At 33.9% G+C, this 16,134-nt stretch overlaps 1 protein-coding gene across 1 annotated transcript; it reads left to right on the top strand.

Annotated features, from left to right (window-relative positions):
• Nucleotides 1–9,690: 9,690 nt before the first annotated feature.
• Nucleotides 9,691–15,928, top strand: LOC133818854 (uncharacterized). Its single transcript, XM_062251960.1, has 3 exons — nt 9,691–10,433; nt 11,679–12,276; nt 15,416–15,928. Exons 1-3 carry the CDS (start codon nt 9,981–9,983, stop codon nt 15,727–15,729), a joined length of 1,365 nt encoding a protein of 454 aa, XP_062107944.1. The 5' UTR covers nt 9,691–9,980; the 3' UTR covers nt 15,730–15,928.
• The last annotated feature ends 206 nt before the right edge of the window (nt 15,929–16,134 follow it).

Genomic DNA, 16,134 nt, shown 5'->3' with positions numbered 1-16,134 from the left:
TCCATAACTGTTAGTAGAGTGTTTTCATGAGATTGCTAATCCTTTAATAAAAACCACAAAAAGAGAGGAAAATGCAAAGAGTCTAGAAAATGTAAATTTGGATTTTTAAATTTTTTTTATGTACTAATTATTTGTGTGAAAAATTCGTGTTAAAAGTTGACATGTGATGATAGTCTAGAACTGTCGTCTCATATAAATTTTAATTCACATGGCACGACAGTTTGAGAGTTACTGTCATGTCATGTCTATTTTTAACATGAGACAATAGATCTATGAAAATTGTCATCTCATGTACATCGTCTAAGTACAATTTTGTAGTAGTGTTCAAGAACTTAGACTAATCTCCCTACAAATGCAAAAACTCTTGATTATACACACCCAATTTACTTGATCAATTAGTGAGTGTGTTCTTGAAAAGAAAAGATGTTTAAGTCATTAATAACTATCTTCTCACTTCAACTTTGTAACAGTAAAGAAAAAAAATTATTGGTCGCCCAGTAAATGAATCAACTAATTATAGAGAGAAAATGAATTAGAAAGACTTATTATATTATTGACCCACGTGTCTCCGTCAAAACTTCTGTGATACCTGAGACTTTTTTAGATTGAAAAAGTCAAATATGGGAGGAAAAAATAATAATTAATTAATTTAAATTATATATTTTTATTTTTTTTCCTTTTCTTCTCCCTCCCGAACCTTTCTCTTTCTTCTTCTTCTTCCATGCTTTCCTTTCGGCAAGGCACCAAACCCAACCACCACTGCCCACCATTTCCGACATGTGCCAGTGTTGTAGCTTCCCCGACCAGCGAAGAAGGCAACCCCAAAGTTTGGTGACCATCGGAGCAAGGACGCGCCTCTACGGCCACTCCGAAGTTTTGCCGTCGAAACTTTGAGGTGACTTTCCGGCAAACTCCGACCACCGTTCGGTGAGTGGGTGGTACCGTTGGAATCAGCGTCGTGAGAGGATCATCGCCCACTAAGTCATTCCGGTCAAATCGCCATTTTTCTCCGGCGAGATTTTGGGTATCTTCGCCCCTTTGGAAGCATTTTCCGGCGACATCGGAGGTCATTTGGACGAAGGAGTTGTACTTTCATGATGTACTCATCGAGAGGATCATTTTGATATATGTCATGCATATATTCGTCGACGTTTCCGGTACCGCCACCAACCGCTATTGTGCACCGCTTGGGTGAGGTTCCGGAACTTGAAATTTTAAATATATGGTCATATTATATGTCATTGGACACGATTTTGAATAAGAAATGCTATGATGACAATTGTTTGCTCATTTGGTGCAAGTAGGAAAAACGTGATATTAAAATCGAACTAAATCATTCTAAGATCATCGTTAAGCTTAGGAGCGTCGCTTTGGGCTCGGATTAAATTCTAAAGAGGTAGGGACTCAACTAGACTATTGGACTTATTTTACTCGTATTAAATTGCATTCAACATATTCCAATTTCAATATTTATAAAATGTTTGAAAAATTGAAAACTTAACCTGCATGTTTTCTGATCTGTTCTGAGGGCACTGAGTGCCAGATATATATTTTTGTTCACTTATTTATGCAGGTTATGATTTTTGGGTTATTCAAATGTAGCTGTTATGCTGCCTAATTTTCTAAAATATAAAGGGAATATGTTTCTTTCTTTTCATGTTTTCCTGCATTTGGTTATACCAATGAGAGCCATAGTGATCATGATTGGTGCACGTTGTTGTTTCACGGCCTAGTCTCTGTGTCATCATAGGTAGATCAGGTGTCCACTCACCTATAGGTGTAAAGACCTAGCATCTATATACATGAAGTGTTCTGAGCCTCCCCTTGTGGTGGTTATCAGGTCCGGCTACTCGATTTAGGATGTCGGAATTTCTATGGTGCGTAACGGGAACTAGGGATCTAGTGGACGGTGTGATGTGCACTTGTAGCTATGCTCTTATGATTATTTGTTGTTTTTCTCTATTTTGGTTTATACATGATGATGTATGTTTTGTTTTCAAAGCTAACCATGCAGGGGTTGTATTAAACTTTTGGGTCCTATGTTATTAGTTGTTTTCCTACTGAGCTTTATAAGCTCACCCCTATCTCTCCCATTCCAGGAGCATAGTGACGCGAACGTGGAAAAGATGAATTATCGATAGAGCCAATGTGTTTAGCCTATTTCTATTTCGTGTCATTATCTTATCTTTTGAGCATTATATATGTATTCGACTTCGAATCTAATGATCGGTATATCTGAATTAGCTATGAAATAGTTAGGGATGAGGAATGGTGGATGCTAAGTATTATTTTGGGTGTTTATGACTTATTAAATTTAACTATTTGGTGATTACATAACTGTGGGAATATTATTGTTTTATGTATATTGATAAATGATCATACCTTTATCACTAATATTTTTATATATAATTATATGAGTTATTTCATTATTTTAACTTATAATTATAGTATGATTTAATATAAATTAAATGATCATTTATAAAGACTATTTTCCAACAAGGGTCAAAGTTTGACCTTGGACCACCCAAGTTATGGATATTACAAATCTGCCATGGCCTAGGGCTCGGGTCGTGACAGAAAAATAGTATCAGAACACCGGGTTTAAATACCTCGGAGTGTGTCACCAAATAGATTAAATTTATTTTAAAATAAAGTATTTTGATCTATAAAGGTGTATGTATATAGATAGCATCCATTCCTCACTAACTAGTTAGCTTTTGATTTACTGACCTAAGAAAATGCCCGATAGGAAGGACAACAAGGAGAAGACCTACAGATGATGTCCTTGAGGCTGAGGTTCCTTCTCCGCTAGTTACATTCCCTGTGAACGTCGTTCTTGAGGCTTTAAGAGGCATTCCTGCCAAACAGATGGATCCAGCTGCCCGGCAGAGCAATCACTTCTAGATCTTCCATCGGATTCAAATGCTTAAGTCTAAAGGTGGAAATGATTCAATGGTTGTTGAAAGATGGTCAAGGCATATAAAGAAGAGTTTAAACATTATGGGAACACCTAAGGAGTATCATGTTAATGTTAATGTGCCCAAGTTGGAAAGGAGCGCACCAGATTGATAGGAAGCCTTAAGTAGGATGAGTGGAAGTGATGGGATGACTTGAGGAAATTTTGAGATGGGTTTTCAAAGAACAACATTTTAATCCATCTCATAGGAGGACTTGATTGGATCATTTGATTGCTTAAGATCCATGATAGGTTGATGAGATGATAGAATGACTAAATAATGATGGATGTGAGTGAATGAATTCTACATGAAGTTTGTAGAGTTATCTTCTTATGTTTATGCTAGTACGGTCGTTCAACCTCTTTTAATTCAGCAGTTCCTCCATCCCTTACTCCCTTCAATGATGGGTCCACTTGCCCTATGACCTTTGGAAATTTGAATGAGTGTGTGACAGTAGCCTTACGGACTGAGGCTCATCAAGAAGGAATTGAAATAAAGAATCCAGGCCGAGAAAGAGGAAATGATAGGAAAATGAACAAGAAGAACAAAGGGCGATGGTTATCCCAAGGACAACAAATTAGTGGGGGTAGCAATAGTATCAAATCTTCAGGAAAGACTTGAATTGTGCCGTATGGGTGTTTCAATTGTGGCCAACAGGGTCATAAGAAGAAAAAATTGCCCACACGAAAATGAAGGTTCCAACCATCACCTGGAGGACCCATAGGGAGTTATGCTAGGCCTACTCCTTTCACAGGACAACCTATGAGTAACCAGTCTGAGACTTCATCCTATGGTTTCACACCCACACCTAGGCAACAATCCCAATATCAACATCAGTTCTAGCCCCAAGGTTCAGGATTCAACCAGGGGTACTCGCAGAGTTTTCAAACTCCTATTTCTGCTGGAAGTTAGAAAGGGTTCAATCTCGGAGGAGGCTCTAGTGCAAGCACAAGTCATCCTGGTCAAGGAAAAGGGAAAGCAAAGGAAAAAGCCTCCGGTCAAGCCTATGCTCTTGGTGGTGATGATGTACAAGGAGGAGCATGCCAGGGAGTTGTGGGTGGTGTGGTTCTTATCTCACACTCTTGGGGTCATGTATTATTTGATACTGGTGCATCTCATTCTTGTATATCATTAATGTTTGCTAGCATGTTGGGTTTGAGTTGGGAAACTTTTAGCCATGCATTGCAGTTGAGTGTACCTATGGGAGGGCATGGTGAAGTATCAACCATCTGCAAATTGGTTGTATTGTGTTAGAATGGCATAATTTATTAGGAAACCTGATGGTGTTACCTATAGGACAATTTGATGTGATTCTTGGCATGGATTGGTTGTTTATGCACCAAGCCATTGTTGATTGCTCACACAAAAGGGTGACTCTTTTAACTCTAAGTGGAGATTTCATTGTATATCGAGCCAACATGAATGTAGTAAGGCAGGATCCTATCCTTAAGGCATGTTTAGGTGGGAAAAGAAACTTAGAGTGTTATGGGAGTCTGTTTGCAATTGAGGATGAGTCTAGGCCTCTAGAAAAATTTCCTTGGATATCAGTGGTTAGTGGCTTTCCAGATGTGTTTCTTGAGGATTTTCCAGGACTACCACCTGATAGAGAGATCAAGTTTTGCATTTATTTGATTCCCGGGACTCAACCAGTTTCTACTACCCCTTATCGCACGGCACCTGCAGAGTTGGATGAATTGAAAAAGCAATTGGGTGAGCTAATGGATAAGGTACATCAAGAACAGTACCTCCCCATGGGGAGCTCCAGTTTTGTTTGCCAAGAAATTTGATGGATCCTTGTGATTGTGTGTCGATTATAAGAAATTAATTCAGATGACAATTAAGAACAAGTATCAATTGCCAAGGAAACATGAGTTGTTTGATTAGCTCATATGTTCAAAGTGTTTTCCCAAGATTGACTTAAGGTCAGGCTATCATGAATTGAGGATTTAGGAAGAGGATATTCCTAAAACTAATTTCAGAACACGTTATGGACACTTTGAGTTTTTGGTGATGCCATCTGGATTGACGAATGCACTTGCAACATTTATGGACCTTATGAATAGAATCTTTAGACCCTATTTGGATAAGTTTGTGGTTGTTTTTATTGATGACATTTTGGTGTATTCCAAGACACCTGAGGACCATACAGAACATTAAACAATTGTGTTGCAAACTTTGAGGGACCATCAATTATATGCTAAGAAAGAAAAATGTGAGTTCTGGATGACTGGGGTCAAATTCTTAGGGCATGTGAAATATCAAGAGGACATTACTGTGGATTCATGCGAAGATAGATTCTACCTTGCAGTGGGAAAAATCAAAGAACATTACTGAGATTCAAAGTTTTCTTGGGTTAGCAGGTTACTATCGTCACTTTGTGGAGAATTTTTCTCGAATTTCTATGCCTTTGACAAAGCTAACAAGAAAGGATTTAAAGTTCATGTGGGATGACAGTTGCGAAGAAGCTTTCAGAGAACTTAAGCCAAGATTGACTACGGCGACTATTCTCGCTGTGCCTAATAGTGATGAACCGTTTGTGGTATTCACTGATTCTTCTGGTACTGGTTTAGGTGGAGTTCTCATGCTAAATGGCAAGGTTGTTGCCTATGTTTCATGCCAATTGAAGACACATGAGAAGAACTATCCCACAGATGACTTGGAACTTGCAACAATGATTTTTGCCTTGAAAATATGGAGATGTTACTTATATGGGGAAAAGTTTGAATTATAATCTGATCATAAGAGTTTAAAGTATCTCTTTACTCAAAGAGACTTGAATTTGAGGCAAAGAAGAAGGGTCGAGTACAGGGCAAATTATGATTTCACTTTGAAATATCCTCATGGAAAAGCAAATGCGGTTGCTATACAGTGCTACTTCAACAAGTTAAGCAATGACAATGGCAAGGTGAGAAATTGAGACTTATCTAGAATCGAATCCAAAACGGTGAGCAGTTAGATGGATGGACAGTAAATGCTGAAGGATTCTTATACCATAAGGGAAGATTAGTCATTGCAAATATCCCTGATCTTAGAGAGTCTGTTATGATTGAGGCCCATAGGTCTAAGTTTGTTGTACATCCTGGAAGCACAGAGATGTACTAAGATTTGAAAAAACAATATTGGTGGGAAGGTATGAAGAGAGACGTGACTAACTTTGTAGCTAAGTGTATGGTTTGCCAACAGGTTAAAGATGAGCACCAGAGACCTTCAGGGTTGCTTCAACCTTTACCCATATCAGAATGGAAGTGGGACGAGATCATGATGGACTTTGTGATGGGATTACCATTAACACCATTAAAGCATGACACTATCCGGTTGATTGTCGATCGTTTTACCAAATCTGCTCATTTCATTCCAATTAGGAAGGATTGTTAGGTTTCTAAACTAGCTAGACTTTATGTGGGTAATATACTTCGACTGCATGGGTTGCCTTCCAGCATTGTTTCTGAGAGAGATCCTCGATTTACATCAAAGTTTTGGCGAGCATTGCAAGAAGCTTTAGGAACTGAACTTAATTTGAGCACCGCTCACCACCCTCAGACAGATGGACAGTCTGAGAGGACTATCCAAACTTTGGAGGACATGCTTCGTTCTTGTATTTTGGATTTTGGGGGTAGCTGGGGAGAACACTTGTCATTGGTGGAATTCACTTATAATAATAGCTACCAGGCCAGTATAGGCATGGCTCCTTATGATACCTTATATGGGAGACCATGCAGATCACCTTTGTGTTGGACAGAACCAGATTAGCATGTCACAATTGGATCTCAAATCGCTAGTACTACTGGGAAGATCAAAATTTTTTTTTTCCAAGAGAGACTTAAGGTTGTTCAAAGTCATTAGAAGAGTTATGCCGATCTCCTCCGATGAGAATTTGAGTTTGAGGTTGGTGACTATGTCTTCTTGAAAGTTACTCCCATGCTTGGTGTGACAAGATTTGGAGTGAAGGGTAAGCTAGCCCTGAGGTATATTAGACCTTTCGAGGTTATCGAGAGGGAAGGGGAGGTCGCTTATCGATTGAACTTACCAGCGCGGTTAGGGCATGTTCAATGTATTCCATGTGTCGATGCTGAGGAAGTATACTCCAGACCCATCGCACATCATTGAGTATGAGGGTATCCCTCTTCAAGAGGACGTGACATGTGAAGAACAACCTATCAGAATTCTAGCGAGAGAGTTAAAGGTGCTAAGGAATAGAGAGATTCCCGTAGTCAAGGTCTTATGGTGGAACCATAGAGAAGACAGGGCTACTTGGGAGTTAGAGTTGGTGTTGTACGAGAAGTATCCTCATTTGTTTAATTTTCAGCTTGGGGCTGTACTTTGAGGGAAGAATGTGATACCTGAGACTTTTTTAGGTTGAAAAAGTCAAATATGGGAGGAAAAAAATAATTAATTAATTTAAATTATATATTTTGATTTTTTTTCCTTTTCTTCCCCCTCCCGAACCTTTCTCTTTCTTCTTCTTCTTCTTCTTCTTCTTCTTCTTCTTCTTCCATGCTTTCCTTTCAGCAAGCCATGGCAAGGCACCAAACCCAGCCACCACTGCCCACCATTTCTGACATGCGCCGGTGCTGCAACTTTCCCAACTAGTGACGACGGCAACCCCAAAGTTTGGTGACCATCGGAGCAAGGACGCGCCTCTACGGCCACTCCGAAGTTTTGCCGTCGAAACTTTGAGGTGACTTTCCGGCAAACTCCGACCACCGTTCGGCGAGTGGATGGTACCGTTGGAATCAGCGTCGTGAGAGGATCGTCTCCCACTAAGTCATTCCGGTCAACTCGCCATTTTTCTCCAGCGAGATTTTGGGTATCTTCGCCCCTTTGGAAGCATTTTCCAGCGATACCGGAGGTCATTTGGATGAAGGAGCTGTACTTTCGTGATGTACTCATCGAGAGGATCGTTTTGATATATGCCATGCATATATTCGTTGACGTTTCCGGTACCGCCACCAACCGCTATTGTGCACCGCTTGGGTGAGGTTTCGGAACTTGAAATTTTAAATATGGTCATATTATATGTCATTCGACACGATTTTGAATAAAGAATGCTATGATGATAATCGTTTGCTCATTTGGTGCACGTAGGAAAAACGTGATATTAAAATCGGACTAAATCATTCTAAGATCATCGTTAAGCTTAGGAGCGTCGCTTTTAACTCGGATTAAATTCTAAAGAGGTAGGGACTCAACTAGACTATTGGACTTATTTTACTCGTATTAAATTGCATTCAACATATTCCAATTTTGATATTTATAAAATGTTTGAAAAATTGAAAACTTAACCTGCATGTTTTCTGATCTGTTCTGAGGGCACTGAGTGCCAAATATATATTTTTGTTCACTTATTTATGCAGGTTATGATTTTTGGGTTATTCAAATGTAGCTGTTATGCTGCTCAATTTTCTAAAATATAAAGGGAATATGTTTCTTTTTTTTTTCTTCATGTTTTCCTGCATTTGGTTATACCGATGAGAGCCATAGTGATCATGATTGGTGCACGTTGTTGTTTCACGGCCTAGTCTCTGTGTCATCATAGGTAGATCAGATGTCCACTCACCTGTATGTGTAAAGACCTAGCATCTGTATGCAGGAAGTGTTCTGAGCCTTCCCTTGTGGTGGTTATTAGGTCCGGCTACCCAGTTTAGGATGTCGAAATTTCTATGGTGGGTAACGGGAACTAGGGATCTATTGGACGGTGTGATGTGCACTTGTAGCTATGCTCTTATGATTATTTGTAGTTTCTCTCTATTTTGGTTTATACATGATGATGTATGTTTTGTTTTCAAAGCTAACCATGCAAGGGTTGTATTAAACTTTTGGGTCCTATGTTATTAGTTGTTTTCCTACTGGGCTTTATAAGCTCACCCCTATCTTTCCCATTCCAGGAGCATAGTGACGCAAACGTGGAAAAGATGAATTATCGATGGAGCCAATGTGTTTAGCCTATTTCTATTTCATGTCATTATCTTATCTTTTGAGTATTATATATGTATTCAACTTCGAATCTAATGATCGGTATATTTGAATGAGCTATGAAATAGTTAGGGATGAGGAATGGTGGATACTAAGTATTATTTTGGGTGTTTATGACTTATTAAATTTAACTATTTGGTGATTACATAACTGTGGGAATATTATTATTTTATGTATAATGATAAATGATCATACATTTATCACTAATATTTTTATATATAATTATATGAGTTATTTCATTATTTTTTATAATTATAGTAAGATTTAATATAAATTAAATGATCATTTATAAAGATTATTTTCTAACAAGGGTCAAAGTTTGACTTTGGACCACTCAAGTTATGAATATTACAAATCTGACGTAGGGCTCGCGTCGTGACAACTTCAATCTCTTGTCCCTCGCGTCATAGAGGAGTCCGCCTCTTTAACATGTCTTCAACTAATTTTTTCGTGGCTCTTAACCTCGACTGAGTATTATATGTATCTGTACTTTAATAATAAAACGTGAGTTTTGAAACGCATTTCTGAAATTAATTATATCTAGAATGGATATTTTCATTTATATATGATCAAAATGCCCACACAATAACTAATTTATAACTTCTTTCCTAAGGTATCTCCGTTTTCAGTTTTTTTCCCTGAAAACCTTTAAATTTACAAAAAGACAGTAAATAACAGCTGAATAAGTCCAAACAAAGATGAAAATAATGAGTTTGTGATGACAGCACTAGTACTACGTACCGATCGATAACAATATATCCCAGAACACTAGCATAATTTTCCAACCCACATATACGACAATATTCGCTTGTGAAACCCTTTTACATGTCATCTTCAGAATGCAAACACTTGGCCAAACTCACACTTATAACTATCTCAGCTCCTAACACGCTTACACCTCATGATATCATCGAGAACTTTCAAACTTATTTCGCCATCACCTTCAATACTAAGAAAATAACATATACAAATATATCAGAAAAAAGATTGCACTGTTTGCATATATGATCATATATCATCTGTCTCTCTAGTACTACTCAAGCTAATATCATGTCGTCTGAGTTAAGTCTAGTTAAATATGCTCACAAATCAAGGTCTTCTTCGTCGTCGTTTCTCAACTCAATGTTCATGTCGACCGTGAATTCGGCGGCGAAGACCCTTGTTTCGGTGACGAAAGGCGGTGTTCAAAACCAGGTAGGGAAGTGGAGGCCCCGAGACCACTTCAGATTCATGATGATGCTAATGACATGGCTCACCTTGTGGGTTCTTAGGGTTTTGATGGACAACATACCTTCTTGTTCGTTGTCATTAATGGGGTCTTCTTCATCTCTGCCTTTTAATCTTCTTCAAGCCTTTTCTCCTTTTGCCTTGATCGATTTCCCGCGATCAGCTGGATCACCGGTATTATCCTCAGCTTCGATGTCGGTTTCTTCTTTGCAGATGATTTTCAATGAGGGTGTTGAGGCTGTGCCCGTTCAAGCTCTTGGAAGAGCCCTTTCTCAGGTAATATATGATAGCTGGGTAAAATAATATTTTATCAATATTTTGGTGAACTAATTTAGTAGTTTAGTAAGAACAGGGCACCAATAAATTTTATCAATTAATTAATTTCATAAATGTGGAGCTGATGCGTGATCATGAGAATTGATTCAAATGGATTTTGCTCTTTTTATTTCATTGTTTTTTAGAAGAGGTATGTAGTGAGTAGTTGACCTGAAATTAATAAGTTGAATCTAAGCGCAAGAAGAAATTAGAAGGGGAGATAGAAATTAGCGAATAATTTTTTTTAATTATTATTACAAAGACATTTATTGATAGTTATATAATCCACAAGAAAGTCCTTTTTACATAATAACTTAGCATTATTATTATATTCATCTTCTTCTTTTTTTAACAGTTAAATCCAATGATATGCCAAAAAATTATTAGTCTTATATTTTATTAATATAAGAAATTTTGTAAAGAACCTTTTGGGAAGATATTAATTCTAATCTTGGAATATATAATAGGGATATTTATCGTAAAATCTCTTATTTTATTAAAAAAGTTACGAAAAACTCTCTAATAAAAAAAAAAATAGTGGTAAAACTCTATTTTTTTTTATAAATATTGTGACAAACCCTCCAATAAAAAAATTTAGTGGCAAAATCGCCATACTTAATGATTTGTTGTAACTTATCTATGTTAAGTGTTAAATACATTACAGGACTATATGTCCAAATAATAATTTAATTAATAAAAAAATAAATTTTAATTTTTTTCAATTTAATTTTGATGGTGGGATTTGTTACAATTTTTGTAAAAAAATAGAAAGTTTTGCTACCCAAAATTTTAATTAAGGGCTTATCCCAACTTTTATAAAAAAAAATATAGAAGATTTTGCTGCAAATATTCTATATAATATTACAAAATATATGTACTTTTCCAACGCTATAAAACTCCCAATTTTATTGTAGCGGAATAATGTATGTTATTCCAGTTACATATAATTTAAGCTGATATTTTCAGCTTCCTAAAGTTTATTCATGTGTTTTGGTCGTCCAAAGATATCCCAAACTCCGAAGACTGCAAAAAGCAAATGATTTCTAATAACTCCACGTGATAGCCGATTTACCTCATGTAGACAAGTGTTCCCAAGGAAGGAAAACATTAAAATCTACGTACCTTTCAGCCACGTTACCACCAGACTGAGTATCTGATCTTATACCACGTGTCGCATTCTTATTGGTCACTTTATATCCTGTGCAGATCCTGGCGTTGATCAACGACATCCCCGCCTCCTCAAGGAAGTACCAGTTCGCCATGGCGATGGCGGAGCGTATCATGGACGGCAACGCCGCTTCGGGACACGTGGAAATGCTTCAGGTCAACCGAGCGGCGCTCTCCTCGGCCTTCGAACACACATCAACCCTTCTCCACCGCTCCCTAGAGAAGCGCCACTACGACAAAAACGACGAGTACTCGGGTTCCGGAGCGTGGGCTGCACGGGCAGTCAGGGCGCTGCCATTCGGTTCATACGTGGCGCCTTATATCAACGGGATGAGCATTTGTGTTGGGGCGGTGCGTTCGTGGGTGGAGGTCATCGCCACGCGCCGATCGAGGGTGACGAGGCGGTTAAGAATTGGAGGTGGCATTGGAGATGGAGGAAGGGTGGTTTGGGAGGAGGAGGAGGGAGGAGAGGTGGTGGCAGAGAAGCTTGTAGAGGAGCTGTTGTGGATAAGCCATAAGCTGAAGGCTTATGGGGCGGTGAACGAAGCGCTGGAGCAGTGGAGCTATGCTTCAGGATTGGCTTCTATTTCTCTCACCACTGATCCTAGGCTTCAAGGCCTCGTCGTCAAAATATCAGGTTCCCTCATTTTACTTATTCTGTCTCTTTTAATTTACTAGAATTTCAATCTTAATTATACATATAATTATTTTCAGTTACGTTTATGCTAATGATTTGTAGTTCTTGAGCCAGAAAAAAGTAGTAGTAAACTTAGACTGACATGAAATTCTTGTTAGATTTGCATAGGTCTACCAAAAAACCAAACAATTTGCATTGTCCATACTAATATATAACATTTTGAAATGTGTGTTTAGAGTCCTATATGCAAACATCGTAACTTTAACTTATGCAAAATTCTAGAGTGCAACCCATGTTATTTTTAGTAACCGTGTACCTTTTTTTTGTTTTCGGTATTAGAATGATTATTTATGTTCATATATAATCATTGTTATTATTAGGAGGACTCTGTAAATTTTTTAGAAAATTTTGATTATACATGTAACAAATTATTTAAATATTGTTTTTTGCGCAAATTTCTAAAAAATTTAGAGATGTTGTAAATTATTATAATATAAGTGATTATAAAAAAAAAAATTATCTGAAAATCACAAAAATACAAAAAATACAAGAGGATTATACTGATATGTCCATTTTTAACATATAAAACAACAAAAGTAATAAATATGGTGTACGTGATTGCGACTAACGTACTATAGTCCCTTAAAAAAAAATCACGTATTATAGTTATGTGATATTTATCTCTTTTATATAGCAATTGTATATTTAACGATTCTTAATAGTTTTTTTTTAACTTTAAGAGAATATTTCAAATAATTTTTAAAATCAATTAAAATTAAATATTTAATAATTATATTGATATAAATTTAAATGTTATAAAATATTTTTATTATAATAATATATAATATAAAACTAGATATTTAATAATTATATTAATATAAATTTAAATCTTATATTAAGAGCAATTTTAATTGTAGCATAGTCAAAGTATATAAAATACGAAAAATAATAGTTTTTTTAAAAAAAAAAATAGGAGGGCAATGTTGCTTGGCAGTGATAATGTTACCAATGTCTCTCATAATATATAAAACTCTTTAGTAGCTATATTGACATTAATTTGATAAAAGTCAGTCAAGTCACTCTTGTTGCTATTGCATTAAAGATGCTTTAAATATTATTATTATAATAATAATATATAATATATAATTTTAATTTTTATAAAGTTTTGATAGAATAAATATTTAATAATTATATTAATATAAATTATTATTATAATAATATATAATAAATAATTTTGATTTTTATTAAAAATTTTATCATTTATATTTAAAAAGAAAATGTGTTATCTAACTTATGTAAAACACTATAAATATATTATATATGTAATAGTCGTGTGTGTACAATAATATGACCATGTAAGTACATAAAAAATTAAAATAATACTTCTCTTTTAACAAGAATAAGCACGTTTTTTCTTCAATTATAGATGTGTGATTTGAATAATATCTTAAATATGATAGTTTGTAATCTAAAATGTTATTATATTATTATTTTTTCAAAAAACATTATAGACAATGTTTTAGTTAATTTTTTTTAATATGTTTATGTTATTTTTTTTATATAATATTGTTTATTTATTTAAAATTTATATAAAAATTGTAAAAAGTAAATAAAATTAAGCAAACATGCATTACTAGTTGTTTGCACTTAGTATATATAAAAATATGTATTTAATAATTTTTCTTGGTTTTAATGATTTTTTTGCTAACTTTAAGGGAATTTACTTTTAAAACCAACTAAAATAAATATTTATTAATTATATTAAAATATTATAAAATATTATTATTATAATAATATTTCATATGATATTAGATATTTAATTATTATATTAATATAAATTTAAATATTATAAAATATCATTATAATAATATATAATACAATATCTTAAATTAAATTAAAAAAAATTTATCATTTATATTTGAAAAGAAAACATGTTATTTTTTTTATTTGATTTGACTTATATAAATATTTATATTCATATTGAATAACAATAAATATATATATATTCGTATTGAATAATAATAAATATTATTAATTATATATTTATGTCATGTGTCATGTGTATATAAATAATATGATTGTATAACTACATAAGAAATTAGAATAATATTATTTTTCATCAATAATAAATAAATTTATTCTCTAATTATTAATGTGTAATTTGAATAATATCATGAGTGTTTTGTACCTTAACGTGATGTAAAAGGTTACCATATTATATATATATGTATATATACTAAATACAAATAACTTACAATATGCACGTATATTAATATCATATAAATTTTAAATAAATATCATATTTTAATTAAATAATTTATTTATTTTTGTTTAAGTTTATGTTTGTTCTAGTTTTTGAATTTGGGAGTGACAACAAAAGATTATATATTAAACATTATATATGGATTTTAAATTTAAGTTTTTTGTTAGTATTTTAAAAAAAAAAATTGTTGCTAATTGACCGTAAATTATATTATATGTTTGATATTATATTATTCTAATAAGTGAATTTAAGTTTAATTAAATTTTATTTAAGTTATAAAATAATTTTATTATTTTTAAATAATTATTATTATAAAATATCTCAAAAATATCATATTTTAAGTTGTTTAATTATTTATTATTTTTAAATAATTATTATTATAAAATATCTCAAAAATATATATTTTTTAATTATTTATTTTATTTTATTTAAATTTAAGAGTTTACAAACTACCGTTAAATATAAAAATATTCTCTTAAATATAAGAATATTCTGTTAAAGTTAACATTAAAAAAATAAAAAACTTTTAAAACAAAAAGTTTTCGTTATCTACACATTTATTATATAGAAGAGATTTAAAAAATAAAACCATAAACAATATTTTGGTTTAATTTTTGTCAATATATTTATATCATTCATTTATATAATATTGCTTATTTATTTGAAATTGATAAGAAAATCATAAAAATTTTTATAAAAATAATTAATATTTTTTTTTTAAATAAAACTGAGTGAAAACCTGAATGTATTATATATATATAAATTGTTATATGTACACACTTTTTTTATTATATATACATATATTTTTTTTTATTATATATACACATATTTAAGTACTAATTTTATATATATATATATATATATATATATTTGCAGCGATGTTATTTGGCGAATTGAACCGAGAAGAGGTTGGCGTATCAGCAGAAGTGAAGTTCAGATTGCTTCTTCTATGGCTTCCATTATTTTGCCATGCTGGGAACGGATTCGCCTACCCGGTGTTAACCTACTTGGAGAAGGTGGAAGTGGAGAGAGCGATCGACCAAGCGATCTGGAGCTTGCCGCCGCTGGATCAAGAAGTGATCCTCACAAATTGGATACAAGACTTCGCCATCTCAGCCTCCGATTGGCCTAATCTTCAGGTTCCTTATGACCGATGGTGCCAATCTACGCGCAATGTTCTTGTGGCCTAGAAATCTATATATTTATCGTATACTATATATGTTCTAGATGAAATGTATTATGGAGGACTACCTTATAGATAGAGATATAGGTAGTATATATACAAATTAGATGTACCATTTAGATATCCAAAACTTTTTTCCTTCTATATTGTCATCATCATATTGCAGTTTATTTTATTTGCTGGTATATATAGGTAAGTAATAAACATGCTGTGCGTATTACTTTTATAAACAATATGCAACACTATGCATGGAAGATAATTTAATTAATTAATAGCAATTGATGGTTTGTGTAACAATGTTTTTCTTTTAATGAACATGAATTAATGAAGTAATGTAAATCTAGTTTTAACTTGCGTTTGTACACTCGACTACTATCATAAGGTGGTATATCACAATGTATTAGTGTGGTGT

This window comes from Humulus lupulus, chromosome 2 (assembly GCF_963169125.1).
Source record: "Humulus lupulus chromosome 2, drHumLupu1.1, whole genome shotgun sequence".
Taxonomy (NCBI): Eukaryota; Viridiplantae; Streptophyta; class Magnoliopsida; order Rosales; family Cannabaceae; genus Humulus; species Humulus lupulus.
This window is presented reverse-complemented; position numbering and strand designations above follow the sequence as displayed.

Excerpts from the sequence above, each read along its gene's own strand:
- LOC133818854 (XM_062251960.1), top strand. The coding sequence starts at position 9,981 with ATGTCGTCTGAGTTAAGTCTAGTTAAATATGCTCACAAATCAAGGTCT. Across the intron at positions 10,434-11,678 it reads TTGGAAGAGCCCTTTCTCAG|ATCCTGGCGTTGATCAACGA; the intron begins GTAATATATGAT and ends TATCCTGTGCAG. Across the intron at positions 12,277-15,415 it reads CCTCGTCGTCAAAATATCAG|CGATGTTATTTGGCGAATTG; the intron begins GTTCCCTCATTT and ends ATATATTTGCAG.